Source organism: Oncorhynchus mykiss, chromosome 7, assembly GCF_013265735.2.
Source record: "Oncorhynchus mykiss isolate Arlee chromosome 7, USDA_OmykA_1.1, whole genome shotgun sequence".
Taxonomy (NCBI): domain Eukaryota; kingdom Metazoa; phylum Chordata; class Actinopteri; order Salmoniformes; family Salmonidae; genus Oncorhynchus; species Oncorhynchus mykiss.
Genome location: NC_048571.1, coordinates 29462076 through 29482825, shown reverse-complemented (window position 1 = coordinate 29482825; position 20750 = coordinate 29462076). Strand labels below are relative to the sequence as shown.

The window sequence follows — 20750 nt, the reverse complement described above, 5'->3', positions numbered from 1 at the left end:
ATGAATTATATCGTTATTTCTGAGTTTTGTGTTGCTCCTGGCGGGATGAAATATGATTGTCTGTGTTTGTTTTATGGGGTGCTGTCATCAGATAATCGCATGGTTTGCTTTCGCCATAAAGCCTTTTTGAAATCTAACACATTGGCTGGATTAACGAGAAGTCAAGCTTTAATTTGACATATTGCATGTGTCTTTTCAAGAATGTTAAATACTTACAATTCTGTAGTTTGAATTTGGCGCCCTGCACTTTCACTGGATGTTGGTCAGGTGGGACAGTAGTGTAGAGAGGTTAACAAACCTCCAGATGAGCTTCAATGCCATACAACTCTTCTTCCGTGGCCTCCAACTGCTCTTAAACGCTAGTAAAACTAAATGCATGCTCTTCAACCAATCGCTGCCCTCACCCGCCCGCCCGACTAGCATCACTACTCTTTATGGTTCTGACTTGGAATATGTGGACAACTACAAATACCTAGGTGTCTGGCTAGACTGTAAACTCTCCATACAGACTCACATTAAACATCTCCAATCCAAAATTAAATCTAGAATCTGCTTCCTATTTTGCAACAAAGCCTCCTTCACTCACGCTGCCAAACATACCCTTGTAAAACTGACTACCGTGCCGATCCTTGACATCAGCGATGTCATTTACAAAATAGCCTCCAACACTCTACTCAGCAAACTGGATGTAGTCTATCACAGTGCCACCCGTTTTGTCACCAAAGCCCCATATACCACCCACCACTGCGACCTGTATGCTCTCGTTGGCTGGCCCTCGCTACATATTCGTCGCCAAACCCAATGGCTCCAGGTCATCTATAAGTCTTTGCTAGGTAAAGTTCTGCCTTAACTCAGCTCACTGGCCACCATAGCAACACCCACCCATAGCATGGCCTGTTTATTGCCTTTCCTCCTTACTCCATTTGCACACACTGTATATAGACTTTCTAATGTGTTATTGCCTGTACGTTTGTTTATCCCACGTGTAACTCTGTTTGCTTTATCTTGGCCAGGTCGCAGTTGTAAATGAGAACTTGTTCTCAACTGGCCTACCTGGTTAAATAAAGGTGAAGAAAAATGTCATTTAAAAAAAAAACATTTAAAAAATCATATCTTTATTGTCAACACCCAAATGGATACTGTCATTAACGCGGTTCTTCAATAATTACACATAATACTTAATACTGTAGCTATTTAGTTACAGTCACATGTTCAACTATCATCAGCTGATCCAGGAAATCGTTTTCTGAATGCCAGTCAAATGACAAACATCACAACAACATAGGTATATTTGTTGTTAGGTGAAGTTATGGGCAATTTGGCAAACAATGTACAACCCCTCATTGTCAGGCTGATGGAAAAGCTAGCCAAAGAGCATTTTACTGGTTGAAGTGTTTTTTTAAGTACAAAGCGGTTGATTTGCTGTGGTGACACAAACATATTAAGCAGGACATTCAAACGAGCCTTACAATTATAATCCAAAGTAGTGTGAAATGCACTCATAAGCAACCTGTAAATTGAGGTTACTCCCCTGAGTTTTCCCCCATTCACATTCACATATATTGTGAAAAACTAAAATCTTTGCTCACCATTTTTGCTTCAGGCAGATAGTACATCCATAACTATCGGTTTCCTCATCAGCAGGGAGGTGTTTCTGCAATCAAATTGTGTGGGCATCGCCCTCGTGTCGCAATTTTATTAAACACAGAAAGGGGCCAATATTGGAGACCAAAGTCGTCTGGCACACTGCTTAGAGTTTCAACAACATGAATAACTTATTTCTAGCCTACAATCATCGATGTTACTACTAATGTGAAAACAAGATAAAATATTACTATTCTTGCTCATTTTAGGTCAATTGTCAAATAATTTTAACATTCATTACAGACGTTGATTGTTGTACAACATCATGGCTACCCTGTAGGCATCACATTTTTTGTGTTTTTTTGTTGTGTGCCTTTAACCATCTGTGTGACTTTGTTGTTCACACAGGAGAGAGACAGGACTATCTTGGGTCCTCTGGGGAGCCTCAACATCCTCATGATGCTGAAGAGGCAGAGAAGAGTCTCTCCAGATCAGAACATCTCAAGAAACACCCGCAATGACCCACATGGAAGAGAACTCACTGCTGCTCTGACTGTGGTTAGTGTTACTTAAGATTAGATTCACTAAAACTCCACCAGAGAATTCACACAGGAGATACATCTCACTGCTGCTCTGATTGTGGGAAATGTTGCAAATCAAATCTTCATCAGAACTTAAAATACACCAAAGAACACACACAGGAGAGAAACCTTATAGCTGTAATCAATGTGGAAAGAGTTTTGTTTCATCTAGCGTCCTGACAGTACACCTGAGAGAACACACAGGAGATAAATCTTTTAGCTGTACTCAATGTGGGAAGAGTTTTGTTCAATCTGGCGATCTGACAGTACACCAGAGAACACACACAGGAGTTAAATCTTACAGGTGTGATCAATGTGGGGAAAGTTTTCCTCAGATAAGCAACCTGATATCACACCAGAGAACACACACAGGAAAGAAATCTTATAGCTGTGATCAATGTGGGAAGAGTTTTGTTCAATCTAGCAGTCTGAGAGTACCCCAGAGAACACACAGGAGAGACATTTTATAGCAGTGACCAGAGATAATCTGATTAAAGATCTCATATCAATTATTTAAAAATACATGGAGTTGTTTCATAATATCAGGGAATTAATGTTACAATGTAGAATGTTTTAACATTGTACTAGGAATATATTAATGATGTCACAATGTAGGACCCTAAACGTTTGTCCCCTGATCTATTGATTTCAGCATGATATGGATATTAGCCTCAGGGGGGAAATCCAGGCTCTGAATTGAAAGAGTACTATTTATGTGATTTAACAAAAAGTGACTAACAAAAAATGAGTTGTTACACTTACCGCGTTGGTGATCCACTTGAATCAAAATGCAACACTTCAAAATGTAGCGATCTGCTTTCTACAAGTTGTGCTCTAACCAGGGATGTACACATTATTCCCATATTCCGTGTGGTTTTTGAGTTAGTTTCAACAGCACATACAGCCTGATTTCCCCCAAATCGATATCAGTGATTTATTGCTACTTGTCAAAACAACAGCATTTTAAAAGGTTTGTTTTAAAAATTACAAGTAATATTATTATTGTGGCAGATGTTTGTGTATATAGCCCATTTTATGTTTAGGTTTTCAATTGATCCCAAACTGTTTCTGCATATTGGTTATTGATTTGGACACATTAAAACTGAAAATTACTACGGATATTGCAGGAGTCCTCTTGAAATCAGACATGTCTGTGGTAAGGACAACTTGCTTGCTGATTTTCTCAAGGGTGGGCAGTCAAAAAGTTTTGTGTTTTGTGTTTAGCCAGTGCGTTGCCATGGATCACAATTTATTTTGACTGCACGTTTTTTTGTATTGAGATTAGTTTTGTTTGGGCTCATTCCAAGCAGACGAGAGTTTTCGAATCTAGTGAGTTTTAGAAAGACGAGTTCTAGAAGCTAGTGGGAAAAAATAGTTTTTAAAATTTTAAATTGTTGACAGTAGACACCGTGTTGATATTGGTGAAGCATTGTAGTTGATTATAATGTGAAATGGAAATTGTTTTCTGTTGGTGGTGAGCAAACTTGTCCAACAAAAGTATAGGATATATTTGTTGTCTTAAGGGGGAAGGTGTTACAGGCTTTGGTTTTGAGGTTGGACTTTAGCACGTATAGCTCATTAGCATGTAGGGAGAACTGATTGGTGTCACCTTGTTAGTCAGTATGTGTTACACCTGTGCTGGCTTGTCCATCTCTTTAGTAGGAAGGTGTTTTTCCTGAGCTGGTCCAGGTTTTATTTAAGAGTGTCTGGTCCAGTGCTCCTGTTGTCTTGATAGATGTGGAGAGTCAACACCTTTAGTTGCTCCATCTTTTTTTGTTTGCTTCCTGTCTTTAAGTTTGGTGTGGCTTTTTTTTTTGTTTGCCTCTTCTTGGGCAGATTTAGTGGGTCTCATGGTGGGTGTCTTTAAGGTCCCAGTTGTTGTTACTAGAAAACTTTCAGTGGATACCCTCAGTGTCTTTCAGAGCCCTTCCTAAAACCTGTTTAGTTTTAGTTGTTGTTTGTTCCCTCTTCTGTTTGAGGGACATTTTTGGTTTTCTTGCTGGAGAACGTAACATCAAACAATGGAGTAAGACAAGATATTTTGGGTTGGATATGTGTGAATTGTTAATATTTTAAATATGACATTTACTTAGAATGCCCATTAGTCTTCCAGTTTAGTTTGAGTTATTGTTTTTTCTGTTATGTTTGTATTAAATATTTGTTTATTTTCATTGTTTTTTCCTGTGAAGCCATTGTTGCATCCATGTCTGAAATGTGCTGTATAAATAAAGCTTGATTTAAACATTATGAACCCAATGACCAACCAATCAGACTCTTGCAAAACCAATATATACTGAATTTACACGAAGATTGATCAAGATATCTTCCACTATGGTATGTCATTTTAGTATCACTTTTCAACCAACGCAGTGCATTTGTTGAACTCAACAATACGTCAAAGGATTCAACAGCCGAAAACTTGGATAGATCCCACTTTTCCGGCCTGCTGAAGGCATGGTAAACACTACCCCCGGCTCTACCAGGGGCTTGAGGTGGTCGAACACAGCTCTGCAGCCTTGCCGTTCCATTTCTTGACTTGAAACACCTTCCCACTAAAGAGATGGACAAGCCAGCACAGGTGTAACACATACTGACTAATGAGGTGACACCAATCAGTGTGTCCTATGTGCGAAAGTCCAACCTCAAAACATAAATGGAAAAACCAAAGCCTGTAACACCTTCCCCTTAAGACAACACTAGCTTCTAGAACTCACCAAGTTCAACTCTCGTCCCCTTGGAACAGAATACATTGTAATTCTAATCTCGGAAAAACATGCAGTCAAAATACATTGTAATCCATGGCAACTCACTGGCTAAACACAAATCTTGCTGACTGCCCACCCTTGTGACAATCCGCAACCAACACCTGCAATATCCATAGTAACTTTCCACCTCACTGCGGAGCTTCTCTCTCTTTTCAGGGTTCACTCGATAGGCATGTTGTGGGATCGGGGCCCAGTCCCCAATGTCATGCATTTGGATTGGCACATCTGAGAATGAATCCTGATATTCTAAAATAAGGGTAAAAACTTCAATATAATTATATCTAAAAGCAGGGCAACCAATATAATTGTACCCAAAAATGGTCAGCTGGTTGCATATGTTACGGATACAGGTATCCTGTGTCTGTTTCTTTTCTCTCCTTCTCCCCTCACAGGTGAAAATCATCACTCCCCAATCAGTCAACAATCAATCATCAATCAGAAGACACACCTCCTCCTGTTTCCTACCCTATCACAGTTCCTTTCCCTTTGTTTAAAAACACCATCAGTTGTTTGCTCTAGAGCGCAATCTCTCTGTAAATGCGATGTATGTAGATCTCTGTGTTTCACTGTCTTTGTGTCTTAACCTATCTTTTGTTTGAGCACCTCCAAATCACTTTGTCATCTCCTGTGAGTATTGTTTTTGCTGGTGGGAAAAGGGGAAACCAAGACAAGTCGCCCATGGGCATACACTACCCGTAGGTAGACTTTGTTAAATACACTAGTTAGAACTGGGCGGACCACCCACTGTATTTTTGGTTAGTTAGTTAGCTGTTGTTGAAATAGGCTAGTCTAGCTTAGGGGTGTTTTGAATACTTATTGTTTCTTTCCTTGGGTCCAGCTCAGCCCCTTTTCCTGCTCCCCCCCCATTACCGTGTGTTTATTAATAAACCTTGAGTTTGACGGTAGATTTCAGTTGTCCTGGTTATTTCGTTCACACTTTTACTTTGTCACAATTATAATTTGCTTGAGTTATGTTACGCGTCTCATTACCATCCCCCCCTAGACTGTCGGGCCAAAAGGGATTCGTAACACATAAGTAATTGATTACTAAATGTTACAAATTGTAAATGTGAAAATCAAAACCAAATGTACACCCCTTTGTTAATATGTATTTGCAATAATTCACTTAAGGGTGAGGCATGGAATAATAAAACATGTATCTTTTGTCAGGCTGGATGTTGGTAATATGAGGTGATTTGAGTCATGCTTCTTCAGTAGTGGAATAAAGACAATTAGTATTTGAATGTTATCAAGAAATACTGGAGTGATGTCAGATTGTTAATAAAACTGATTATAGACCAATTTATTATACTGCTTTCATGTGTATATACAGAAACATCTGCAACAGTGATCATATTACATGTATTTTTTTAAAAAGCAGATTTTTCAACTTGTAGAAAACAGCTAGCTACATTTTGGAGTGCTGCATTTTGATTAAAGTGGGTCACCAACGCAGTAAGTGTAACACAGCTCTTTTTTTGTTAGTCACTTTTTGTTAAATAATACTCTTTCAATTCAGAGCCTGGATTTTCCCCTGAGACTAATATCCATATCATGCTGCAATCCATTGAACAGGGCAAACGATAAGGTAGAACATCATTAAAATACTCTTACTACAATGTTAAAACATTCTACATTGTGACATTATTTCATTGATATCATGAAACAACTCCATGTATTTTCTGATGTTTGATCAGAGATCTTTTATCAGAGTATCTCTTGTCACATTGATTATAGCTATAGGGATTCTCTCTTGTGTGTGTTCTCTGGTGTATAGTCAGAGAGCTTGATGTAGTAAAACTCTTCACACATTGATCACAGCTATAAGATTTCTCTCGTGTGTGTTCTCTGGTGTATTTTAAGTTCTGATGAAGATTTGCAACCTTTCCCACAGTCAGAACAGCAATGAGATTTCTTCCCTGTGGGTCTCTGCTGGTGTTTTGATGTGGAGAGACTCTTCTCTGCCTCGTCAGCATCATGAGGTTGTTGAGGCCCCCCAGAGGATCCACGATAGTCACGTCTCTCTCCTGTGTGAACAAAGTCGGACAGGTGGTTTAAGGCCCACAACAGCAAAAATCCACTGTAAAAAGGTGATGCCAACAGCGTAGCCATGATGTTCAAACAATGACATCTGTAATGAATGTAAATTATTTTACATTTGTCTTAAGACAGTCAAGTGAACAGCAAGTCATATTTTGTCTTGTTTTCCATTAGTAGTAACATTGACGATTGTATGCTAGAAATACGTTTTAAAGTTGTTGAAATCCTAAGCAGTGTGCCAGACAGCTTTTGGTCTCCAATATAGGCACCTTTCTGTAGGTCTATGTTGTTGTTAGGTGAAGTTATGGGTCCTACATTAGGTCTATGGTATTGGTATAACTAGGGATTTCCGCATTAGCATGGAGTTTCTGCAACCAAATTGCGTTTTAGCAAACAGAGGGCACACAGCGATGCAGAGAGGGATGCACCTATTTGGAGATATGTGATAGTATTTACGCACCACCACTAATGATTTGTGGAGCTTCTCAAAGTAATTTTTTCTTCACCTCAAACAGCAAGTAAACAAAGTTCCTCAAAGTATTTGTAAAATATTTCCAGCTCTCACTCTTTATAACCACTCGACATGAAAGGCAAAAATGTAATGCTCTGATCCAGTGGAAATTTCATAAAATATCTGATTACTTCTTATCCCTTACACAAATAGCCTTCAGCTGTGTCTGTTCCAAACTCACTGGCGCGGGAAACTGAGGGCCCAGAATATTTTATATCAAGTTTCGGACCGACCTAGGTGATAGTTCATACAATGTTTCAAGTTCTATGTAGATAGGCCATGCACAGCCAAAGTTATTTATTTTTATCTGGATATTTCTAGCTGTTTTTGTTTGTTGGCTTTATGTAGGCTATTTTTTACACAGTTGGCAATGGCAATAAAAGTTACTTTTAAATTTGTATAATTTTCACTTCGATTTATATAGAATATAGATTAGTCACAGATAATGATTTTGAGATACAAAGACTATTTATTATTATTACAATTATAAATTAAATGAAACTGTTCCAGTGGCACCAGATCAGTAGAAATGGTCAGATAAATTGGCACCAAATGGAAAAGACTGCTGTTGTAGCCTATTACTGGAAACTTCAGGAGCGTAACGTCAGAATTTACGAAGGCCAGCAGCAGTGTGAGGAGAATGCTAAGGAAGAGGTTTTTTTTCTTCTGGTTAGGCTAGCTTAATCTCTGGTTCACTCGAGTCATTTGTGTGTCTCAATTATTTAATAAAACAGGTGATTCCTATGATGAGGTAAAGAATATTTGCTGCTCTGTGGTGTGTAATGAGGAGCAACCAGACACTGCACACATTTATGAAATTGCTTATTCCAGTTACTAATAAGCATGAAGAGAATTACTGTAAAAATGGTTAAATTCAAGTGGATTGATGAGGAATTGAAAAATGGTATGGTTGAGAGGGATGAGGGAAAAGGAATGGCAAATAAGTCTGGCTGTACAACCGATTGGCAAATGTCCTGCAAATTGAGAAATCATGTGACTAAACTGAAGAAAAAGAAGATAAAAACAATGAAACAATGATAAATTACAAAGAATGATTGTAAAAAGCTTTGGAGAACCTTGCATACAATTTTGGGAAAAAAGGCCAACTCTGCTCCATCATTAACTGAATCAGATGGCTCATTCATCAAAGCCCACTACTTTTATGATTTTTTCATTTGCAAGATTAGCAAACTTAGGCATGACATACCGGCAACAAACGCTGACACTACACTTCCGAGGAAATCGGACCAAATTATGAAAGACAAGCATTGTAATTTAGAATTCCGTAAAGTCAGTGTGGAAGAGGTGAAACAATTATTGTTGTCTATCAACAATGACAAGCCATAGGGGTCTGACAATCTAGATGGAAAATTACTGAGGATAATAGCGGGCTATATTGCCACTCCTATTTTCCGTATCTTTAATTTAAGCCTACTAGAGAGCGTGTGCACTCAGGCCTGGAGGGAAGCTAAAGTCATTCGACATGTCCTATGCTCTGCATAGTAAGCTCCAGGTAAAATGTTGCACTTATTTACCCATTCTGTGACCAAAAACAAGCTACATATGGACAGTACCAAAATAAAATGACTCTGGAAATGACAAAGCGCCTCGTAACCTTGCTGGGAATGGGACAAACGAGCCCCTTCTGTGGTAACAGACTGGGACGATTTGTAATCAAATTTAATTCCCAGGAACGGGGTTCATATGAAAAACAGGGACTGTGTGGGATAATAACATGGCCGTGTCCAACCCTGCTTGTTCGCTCGACTCCACTACCAACCACCAATCTCCAACAGGGCCCTTTACCTGTATCACGAGACACTTCATAGTGAGCTACAGGTAGGAATCAGCAATGAATCCCAATAATGAGCCACCTATGGGAGGGGTAACCCTTTGTGAACAAATCTCTCAACGTATTACTGCTACCCTGGGGAGATTGATGTACCCCTTGAACACCGGCTCCGACTCTCATCGGATGTGGCAGGGCTTGCAAACTATTACAGACTACAAAGGGAAGCACAGCCGATAGCTGCCCAGTGACACGAGCCTACAAGATGAGCAAAATAACTTCTATGCTCGCTTCGAGGAAAGTAACACTGAAACATGCATGAGAGCATCAGCTGTTCCGGATGACTTTGTGATCACGCTCTCCGCAGCCGATGTGAGTAAGACCTTCAAACAGGGTAACATTCACAAGGCCGCAGGGCCAAACGGATTATCAGGACGTGTACTCCAAGCATGCGCTGACCAACTGGCAAGGGTCTTCACTGACATTTTCATCTCCTGTCTGAGTCTGTAATACCAACATGTTTCAAGCAGACCATAGTCCCTGTGCCCAAGAAAATGGGCAGCAAGTAGTGCAGACGAAAGTGATAACAAGTTGGCGAAGCAACAGATGTGCTGGAACGAGAACAATATAGATGGAACAAGAACAATATAGATGCTACTTTGAGAACACAAACTCTCACATCTTTCACAGCACAGAGCGAGGCAGTCCAGGGATGACTGGAGGAACAATGGAGGAAGTATTGTGGGATTCTCTTGGCGTGAGTACAGTTGGTGAGACTGAGTGGACGATGGTGAAGAACAGTGGAGTGAAAAGGGCTAGAGTTGGTAATGAACAGCAGTTTAGGGTCTGAGTGGGAATCATCAGCAAGGATGTTTTTGTGGGTGACCTGTTAACGGTCTCAAAGATGGTGAAGGATGAATTGGGTAAAGTGGAATCGGTTCGAGTGACCAGGAGCGGTATGATACTGATTGTATGTCAACAGCGCAAAAGGAGAAAGCTTTGTGTGGTTTAGGTTAAACATTTCAGGTAGACGCACGTTGATTAAAATGAATGATAGACAGATGGTTTTACTGTGGTTTGGTGAAGTGGTTCACCCATCTTATGTAAAACCTGGGTAAGTGAGATATACAGAAGCCGCTGCAGTGTTACCATTGTAAAAATGTTTGGACATGTGACAAGTGCTTGTCGAAGGAATAAATACGTCGTAGTCAGATGAAGCATGTTGAAATTGTGATGGGAATCACGTTCCCAAGTCCTTGGAATGCCCTGTACGGATGAAGGATGTCACAGCAGCTAGGATCAGGCCCATCCAGCAGGTGTCCTATGTGGAGGGAGTGAAAATAGCTTAAGGAGTAGAGAGGGGAAGGTTGTGGATGTCCCACAGTCTGCAGTGAAGCCATGCAGGAGAAGGATCCCAACACACTAATATTGTAGAAGGTGGACATTGTTGTGTTTATAGAGCAAGTGATAAATTGCATTAATAAATTATTAGTAACCTTCGTCCAAAACTAGCAGTTTCTGCATTAGCTTGGAGGAGTTTCTACAACAAAAATGCGTTTGTATTGCCCTCATTGCCGCAGTGATAAATTGCATTAATAATAAACTAATAAAACATCTAAGAAGCTAGACATCATCGTGTAGGCGGCAAATTGATTTCTGGATCTCCAGGACATCACAGAGAAAATGTTACAGGGAGTACTGAATGAAGACGTTCTCCCCTCCCAGGTTCCTGAACCTGTGTAGGGATCTGAATAGTACCATTTTTGTTTGAAATTCAGGGTAGTGGAGTAAATTTGGTTCGTGTTTATTTTCTGATGAAGATTATCAAAGGTTAGTGATTCATTTTTATCTCTAATTCTGCTTTTGTGACAATTTTGGCTGGGAAAAATGGCTGTTTTTTTTGGATTTGGTGGTGATCAAACATAAATATATGTTGTGTTTTCGCTGTAAAACATTTTAAAAATCAGACACGATGGGTAGATTAACAAGATGTTTATCTTTCATTTGCTGTACTGGACTTGTTAATGTGTGAAAGTTAAATATTTCAAAAAAATATTTTTGAATTTCCTGCGCTGCCTATTCAGCGGAATGTTGGGGGGGGGGGGGGGTTCCGCGAGCAGAACCTGTGTCCTAGAAAGGTTAATACATTTAGCAAGCTAGCTAGCCCGCTAACTAGCGATTAGCTGCTAACATTATTTGATTAACACCTTGCTAAGAAAATACCATCTTTCGCCTTTAATGTAATGGCATGAAAATAATTGGCAGAATATTATACAATGACTTTTCAACAGCTCTAACAATTTGACCCCAACAGGAAATGTACACTGGCAGTTATGGAAAGACCCATTTACTATATAACCATTGATTCTTGAAGAATATAACTTATAAATTCTTCAAATGTTTCAACCGTATTACCCCACCAGAAACCAAAACATAAGCTCGTATAACACCACTGTTTGTAAACTAATACTATATGGCTGAGGAGTAGGGTCGATCCAAGCGTTCTGACCTCACAATGACAGTAAAGCACCCAAGCTAACTGGCTAACGTTGGATAGCTTGCTAGACACAAATGAGAGAAAATCTCACTCTTACCATTAAACTTGCCCTAGCAGAGCTGGTTAGGCTGTTTTCATGTTATCCAGAGCGTTAGTGACTAACTGTGCTGCTGGCAACAATTTAATTGGAGCTTTTTTGCAGATGTTTACCGTTTATTTCTGTTGAAGTTGACATCATAGGGAATAGGCTGGTCCTCCATATTACTTCACACCTGACTATCATTCTTCTGAATTCTGATTGGTTTTATGTAACAACTCCAAAAATAGAACTGTGAGGTGTTACTTTGCATTGTAATTTTGTAATTTTTTTATTTGATATTTTATAAACAATACAAACATACACATACAAACAACAACATCATACAAACATTAATGACATCACACCTGCCCAGATAGACTAGAACACACCTCCATCTCCATTTACATCACACCTGCCCAGACCCACTAGAACACACCTCCATCTCCATTAAGTCCATGGAGAATAAGAACACCTCCTCCCAGCTACCCACTGCTCTGAGGCTAGCTAGGAAACACTGTTACAACCGACAAATCCACTATAATTGAGAATTTCAATAAGCATTTTTCTACGGCTGGCCATGCTTTCCACCTAGCTACCCCTACCCCAGTCAACTGCCCGGCACCCTCCACAGCAACCCGCCCAAGCCCCCAACATTTCTCCTTCACCCATATCCAGATAGCTGATGTTCTGAAAGAGCTGCAAAATCTGGACCCCTACAAATCAGCCGGGCTAGACAATCTGGACCCTCTCTTTCTAAAATTATCTGCCGAAATTGTTGCAACCCCTATTACTAGCCTGTTCAACCTCTCTTTCGTATCGTCTGAGATTCCCAAAGATTGGAAAGCTGCCGCGGTCATCCCCCTCTTCAAAGGGGGAGACACTCTAGACCCAAACTGCTACAGACCTATATCTATCCTACCCTGCATCTCTAAGGTCTTCGACAGCCAAGTTAACAAACAGATTACTGACCATTTTGAATCACATCGTACCTTCTCCGCTATGCAATCTGGTTTCCGAGCTGGTCATGGGTGCACCTCAGCCACGCTCAAGGTCCTTAACGATATCATAACCGCCATCGATAAGAGACATTACTGTGCAGCTGTATTCATCGACCTGGCCAAGGCTTTCGACTCTGTCAATCACCACATCCTCATCAGCAGACTCAACAGCCTCAGTTTCTCAAATGATTGCCTTGCCTGGTTCACCAACTACTTCTCTGATAGAGTTCAGTGTGTCAAATCGGAGGGCCTGTTGTCCGGACCTCTGGCAGTCTCTATGGGGGTGCCACAGGGTTCAATTCTCGGGCCGACTCTCTTCTCTGTGTACATCAATGATGTTGCTCTTGCTGCTGGTGACTCTCTGATCCACCTCTATGCAGACGACATCATTCTGTATACTTCTGGCCCTTCTTTGGACACTGTGTTAACTAACCTCCAGGCGAGCTTCAATTCCATACAACTCTCCTTCCGTGGCCTCCAACTGCTCTTAAACGCAAAGAAAACTAAATGCATGCTATTCAACCGATCATTGCCCGCACCTGCCCGCCCATCCAGCATCACTACTCTGGACGGCTCTGACTTAGAATACGTGGATAACTACAAGTACCTAGGTGTCTGGCTAGACTGTAAACTCTCCTTCCAGACTCACATTAAGCATCTCCAATCAAAAATGTAATCTAGAATCGGCTTCCTATTTCGCAACAAAGCTTCCTTCACTCATGCTGCCAAACATACCCTCATAAAACTGACCATCCTACCGATCCTTGACTTCGGCGATGTCATCTATAAAATAGCCTCCAACACTCTACTCAGCAAACTGGATGTAGTCTATCACAGTGCCATCCGTTTTGCCACCAATGCCCCATACACTACTCACCACTGCGACCTGTACGCTCTCGTTGGCTGGCCCTCGCATCATACTCGTCGCCAAACCCACTGGCTACAGGTTATCTACAAGTCTCTGCTAGGTAAAGCCACGCCCTATCTCAGCTCGCTGGTCACTATAGCACCACCCACTCGTAGCACCCGTTCCAGCAGGTATATCTCACTGGTCACCCCCAAAGCCAATTCCTCTTTGGTCTTCTTTCCTTCCAGTTCTCTGCTGCCACTGACTGGAACGAACTGCAAAAATCACTGAAGCTGGAGATTACCATCTCCCGCTCTAGCTTTAAGAACCAGCTGTCAGAGCAGCTCACAGATCACTGCACCTGTTCATTGCCCATCTGTATACAGCCCATCTATCTACCTCATCCCCATACTGTATTTATTTATTTTGCTCCTTTTGCACCACAGTATATCTACTTGCACATCCATCTTTTGTAATTACTTCGCCACCATGGCCTATTTATTGCCTTAACTCCCTTATTTCACCTAATACAGCACTGTATATAGACTTCTTTTTTTTTCTACTGTATTATTGACTGTATGTTTTGTTCATTCCATGTGTAACTCTGTGTTGTTGTATGTGTCAAACTTCTATGCTTTATCTTGGCCAGGTCGCAGTTGCAAATTAGAACTTGTTCTCAACTAGCTTACCTGGTTAAATAAAGGTGAGAAAAAAAAAAACTACATCACACCTGCCCAGACCCACTAGAACACACCTACATCTCCATTAACTACATCACACCTACCCAGACCCACTAGAACACTTCTCCATCTCCACTAACTACATCACACCTGTTCAGATTAGAGGTCGACCGATCATGATTTTTCAATGCCGATACCGATTATTGGAGGACCAAAAAAGCCGATACCGATTAATCGACAGATTAAAAAAAAAAAAAATGTTTTATGTATTTGTAATAATGACAATTACAACAATACTGAATGAACACTTATTTTAACTTAATATAATACATCAATGAAATCAATTTAGCCTCAAGTAAAAAATTAAACATGTTCAATTTGGTTTAAATAATGCAAAAACAAAGTGTTGGAGAAGAAAGTAAAAGTGCAATATGTTCCATGTAAAATATGTGCCATGTAAGAAAGCTAACGTTTCAGTTCTTCAGAACATGAGAACATATGAAAGCTGGTGGTTTCTTTTAACATGAGTCTTCAATATTCCCAGGTAAGAAGTTTTAGGTTGTAGTTATTATAGGAATTATAGGACTATTTCCCTCTATACCATTTGTATTTAATTAACCGTTGACTATTGGATGTTCTTATAGTCACTTTAGTATTGCCAGTGTAACAGTATAGCTTCCGTCCCTCTCCTTGCTCCTCCCTGGGCTCGAACCAGCAATACAACGACAACAGCCACCACATCTAAGCAGCGTTACCCATGCAGAGCAAGGGAAACAACCACCCCAAGGCTCAGAGCGAGTAGCCCCCGCTAAATAGCCAGCCATTTCACTTCGGTTACACCAGCCTCATCTTGGGAGTAGATAGGCTTAAAGTCATAGACAGCACAATGCGTGACGCACAACGAAGAGCTGCTGGCAAAACGCACCGGAGTGCTGTTTGATTGAATATTTACGCGCCTGCTTCTGCCTACCACCACACAGTCAGATACTTAGATACTTGTATGCTTGTATGCTCAGTCAGATTATATGCAACGCAGGACATGCTAGAAAATACAGTGCCTTGCGAAAGTATTCGGCCACCTTGAACTTTGCGACCTTTTGCCACATTTCAGGCTTCAAACATAAAGATATAAAACTGTATTTTTTTGTGAAGAATCAACAACAAGTGGGACACAATCATGAAGTGGAACGACATTTATTGGATATTTCAAACTTTTTTAACAAATCAAAAACTGAAAAATTGGGCGTGCAAAATTATTCAGCCCCTTTACATTCAGTGCAGCAAACTCTCTCCAGAAGTTCAGTGAGGATCTCTGAATGATCCAATGTTGACCTAAATTACTAATGATGATAAATACAATCCACCTGTGTGTAATCAAGTCTCCGTATAAATGCACCTGCACTGTGATAGTCTCAGAGGTCCGTTAAAAGCGCAGAGAGCATCATGAAGAACAAGGAACACACCAGGCAGGTCCGAGATACTGTTGTGAAGAAGTTTAAAGCCGGATTTGGATACAAAAAGATTTCCCAAGCTTTAAACATCCCAAGGAGCACTGTGCAAGCGATAATATTGAAATGGAAGGAGTATCAGACCACTGCAAATCTACCAAGACCTGGCCGTCCCTCTAAACTTTCAGCTCATACAAGGAGAAGACTGATCAGAGATGCAGCCAAGAGGCCCATGATCACTCTGGATGAACTGCAGAGATCTACAGCTGAGGTGGGAGACTCTGTCCATAGGACAACAATCAGTCGTATATTGCACAAATCTGGCCTTTATGGAAGAGTGGCAAGAAGAAAGCCATTTCTTAAAGATATCCATAAAAAGTGTTGTTTAAAGTTTGCCACAAGCCACCTGGGAGACACACCAAACATGTGGAAGAAGGTGCTCTGGTCAGATGAAACCAAAATTGTTTTTGGCAACAATGCAAAATGTTATGTTTGGCGTAAAAGCAACACAGCTGAACACACCATCCCCACTGTCAAACATGGTGGTGGCAGCATCATGGTTTGGGCCTGCTTTTCTTCAGCAGGGACAGGGAAGATGGATGGAGCCAAATACAGGACCATTCTGGAAGAAAACCTGATGGAGTCTGCAAAAGACCTGAGACTGGGACGGAGATTTGTCTTCCAACAAGACAATGATCCAAAACATAAAGCAAAATCTACAATGGAATGGTTCAAAAATAAACATATCCAGGTGTTAGAATGGCCAAGTCAAAGTCCAGACCTGAATCCAATCGAGAATCTGTGGAAAGAACTGAAAACTGCTGTTCACAAATGCTCTCCATCCAACCTCACTGAGCTCGAGCTGTTTTGCAAGGAGGAATGGGAAAAAATGTCAGTCTCTCGATGTGCAAAACTGATAGAGACATACCCCAAGCGACTTACAGCTGTAATCGCAGCAAAAGGTGGCGCTACAAAGTATTAACTTAAGGGGGCTGAATAATTTTGCACGCCCAATTTTTCAGTTTTTGATTTGTTAATTTTTTTTGAAATATCCAATAAATGTCGTTCCACTTCATGATTGTGTCCCACTTGTTGTTGATTCTTCACAAAAAAATACAGTTTTATATCTTTATGTTTGAAGCCTGAAATGTGGCAAAAGGTCGCAAAGTTCAAGGGGGCCGAATACTTTCGCAAGGCACTGTATCTAGTAATATCAAAAACCATGTGTAGTTAACTAGTGATTATGATTGATTGTTTTTTATAAGATAAGTTTAATGCTAGCTAGCAACTTACCTTGGCTTACTGCATTTGCATAACAGGCAGTCTCCTTGTGGAGTGCAATGAGAGAGAGGCAGGTCATTGCGTTGGACTAGTTAACTGTAAGTTTGCAAGATTGGATCCCCCGAGCTGACAAGGTGAAAATCTGTCGTTCTGTCCCTGAACGAGGCAGTTAACCCACCGTTTCTAGGCCGTCATTGAAAATAAGAATGTGTTCTTAACTGACTTGCCAAGTTAAATAAAGATTAAATAAAGGTGTAATTTTAAAAAAAACTACGGCAAATCGGCACCCAAAAATACCGATTTACGATTATTATGAAAACTTGAAATCGGCCCTAATTAATCGGTCATTCCGATTAATCGGTCGACCTCTAGTTCAGACCCACTAGAACACACCCCCATCTCCATTAACTACATCACACCTGCCCAGACCCACTAGAACACATCTCCATCTCTAGCACCCGCATCAGCACCATTTTATTTCTCTCCGTTGCACACTCACTTTCAACTTTTAGATAATAAAGCATTTTACCTTTCTATTGAATTAACAACAGAGGATTGGTTGATTTCCAGGTTTTAATTAAGTATAATATTTAAGTTGATTGATGAGAAAAGTATCATCCAACCATCGGGTATCTCACTGCACCCTCATATGCCATGTCTTAAAATATGCAGACAGACAGATTAAAAGGAATTTTACATTATAATACTGTACTTCTGACAGCCAACTTTCTAACTCCTCCCATAACTTTATGACATCATAACATTCCCAGAAGGCATGGATTATTGAGTCATTGTTAGTTTTACACGTAAGACATAACTGTCGTTGTGCTGTAGAATTTGTGAATTTGACATGTCAGTTGGAATAATGATAGATTTTTGTAGGGACCCTTGTCACTACAGCCAATCAGTGAGCAGCTTCCCTTCCCCCACATCTCAGGCAGTTCTGTTACTCACAACACTTCCCCTGCTTTCCTCAACAATGGAAAATCCCACTGAGCTTTGATTTTTTTTACAATTAGGAAATAATATTTCATGTTTTACTCGTACCTCAGCCAGCATTGTGAATGGTTCGGAAATAATATGTCATGTTTTACATGTACCTCAGCCAACATTGTGAATGGTTAGGAAATAATATGTAATGTTTTACTTGTACCTCAGCCAGCATTGTGAATGGTGTCTGAGGCGGTGACATACTAGACCATGGCAGTAAGTCTTATACTTAGGTGTTTTTAGTTACGCATAAAAGGTCTGTGGTGGTTCTGTGGTTATAAGTTACTGACCTTGGAATACATTGTCCACCTGGCACACTGGCAGGGTCTGAATCAAACCCAATGTCCACCTGGCACTGACAGGGTCTGAATCAAACCCAATGTCCACCTGGCACACTGACAGGGTCTGAATCAGACCCAATGTCCACCTGGCACACTGACAGGGTCCGAATCAAACCCAATGTCCACCTCGCACACTGACAGGGTCTGAATCAAACCCAATGTCCACCTGGCACACTGACAGGGTCTGAATCAAACCCAATGTACACCTGGCACACTGACAGGGTCTGAATCAAACCCAGCAGTATAGACCTAGTCTTTTCATTATCTACATCTACATGATGTATTGTTACACCCTGTAGGAACAGTATAGACCTAGTCTGTTCATTATATACATCTACGTGATGTATTGTTACACCATGTAGGAACAGTATAGACCAACAGTAGCTAGCTACTTATTTAGATGTTGTTTGACTTAATGAATCTGCCTTGAATGTGCTGTAGTAAAAAAAAATATTCGCACTAATCAATCAACACATTCAGGTCTTTGTATGTCTCAATACAATAGTATTATTGAATTAAATCCATGTAAAATAATCTTTGTCTGAAAATAAAATATGATCCTCAACTGCGTTTCCCCTCCAGTCAGCAGACGGCGATTTGCGTCTTTCAGGCGACGCTGTTAGCGTGACGTATAATCTAGTGGACGGTTCTTCAGAAACAGCTCGTCAACCACCTCGGTAGCTTGCTAACCAACATAGCCGAAAGATTCAAGCTATTTATACGCCTTCGGTGTATATTAGCTACTGTGTACTCGACACACTTCTGTCGTATCTACTTGTTAACCTATTTAATTTAATATTGCGTTATTTTGTATTAGTCAGCTATAGTAGCTGGCTGGTTAAGTTAGCACAATCCTAGTCGCTAATGATAGCTAGTTAACATCCCTGACCATGAGCTCCCTAAACTTATCCTCTCCTGTTAAAGAAGAGGTCTGCTGGACGGAGAAAGAAGCTCTGGGGCTGAACATTGTCGTGAAAGAGAAGAAGGAAGAAGAGGATGTTACAGTGAACGAAGAAGAGAAAGACGTTTTTGGAATGAAGGATGAAGAGGGGGAGATTACTGTCACATTAGAGGAGGACGAAGAAGAGAAGACTGGAGATCTGATTAACACCAGTAAATACCGTGAGTACTATCTTAATAGGGGCCCAAACTCTGCAGTTGTTGAACTAATGTGTGATTTTTAAATGGGCGTTCTACACTTGAATATGTTTTTGTACTGTATGAATTGTTCATGACGTCCTCCAGTGATTTTTAACATTTCCTGTTGAAAAGTGACATAAATACAGTAAAGTATAAACACACTAATGGGAAACAAATGTTTTGAGCAAAATAGTGTTTTTTTTAGACAACTGCAAACTAGAAGGAGTGAGTGATGTCATAGTAAGCCCTTCAAGGAGTTGGCTTGATGGGAAATCGTGATGTCATCCAATAGGCGACTGATCTTCATGTGAAATTCATTATTCTTTTTAAAATCCTTCCTGTTCTGTCAAGTTGGTTTTTGATCTAGAAAGGCATTTTCAAGTCTTACCATAGACTTTCAATACGATTGTAACTAGGCCACCCAGGAACATTCAATGTCATCTTGGTAAGCTCCTCCAGTGTAGTTTAGGTTATTGTGTGGTTTAGGTTATTGTCCTGTTAGTACAGTTTTTTGTATTCAGATCTCTGAAATGCACTCTACCTACGTAACATTTCGTGTTCGACTTATATTATGCTGGGAAAACAGTTTTCATAGGCACAGAAATCCTAAATCCTTTCAGAGTTTGCTAAATCCAATGGTTCTAACCGAAAGTCTCCTTAACTTTATTGACAACACCCAAATCGATACTGTCATTAACGCAGTTCTTCAATAAGTACACATTCTTAACACTGTTTAGTTAGTCACATGTTCAACTATCATTTTTAATTTTAATTTCACCTTTATTTAACCAGGTAGGCTAGTTGAGAACAAGTTCTCATTTGCAACTGCGACCTGGCCAAGATAAAGCATAGCAGTTTGAACAGACAACACAGAGTTACACATGGAGTAAACAATTAACAAGTCAATAACACAGTAGGAAAAAAAGTATATTTGCATTGTGTGCAAAAGGCATGAGGAGGTAGGCGAATAATACAAATTTTGCAGATTAACACTGGAGTGATAAATGATCAGATGGTCAAGTACAGGTAGAGAGATAGGTGTGGGAAAGAGCAGAAAAGTAAATAAATAAAAACAGCATGGGGATGAGGTAGGTAAAAATGGGTGGGCTATTTCCCGATAGACTATGTACAGCTGCAGCGATCGGTTAGCTGCTCAGATAGCAGATGTTTGAAGTTGGT

General features: G+C 40.3%; 2 protein-coding genes across 6 annotated transcripts in view; one reads left to right on the top strand and one right to left on the bottom strand.

The window, feature by feature from the left end:
* Positions 1–20750, bottom strand: part of LOC110527619 (zinc finger protein 501) — a 174204-nt gene that overhangs the window by 20962 nt on the left and 132492 nt on the right. The gene's annotated exons all lie outside the window — the stretch shown is intronic.
* The window catches only part of LOC110527636 (zinc finger protein 239), a 41236-nt gene that overhangs the window by 12455 nt on the left and 8031 nt on the right, over positions 1–20750 (top strand). Inside the window, exons 2-3 of one of the 5 annotated variants that reach the window (XM_021609041.2) lie at positions 1993–2142; positions 5087–5665. In XM_021609041.2, the coding sequence (XP_021464716.2) occupies positions 1993–2105 (113 nt within the window). In that variant the 3' untranslated portion in view covers positions 2106–2142; positions 5087–5665. Of the gene's footprint in view, positions 1–1992; positions 5666–18977; positions 19554–20750 lie in introns of those variants that run through there. The other 4 variants (XR_005052562.1, XM_036983133.1, XM_021609040.2 and 1 more) reach the window with 4 other exon arrangements.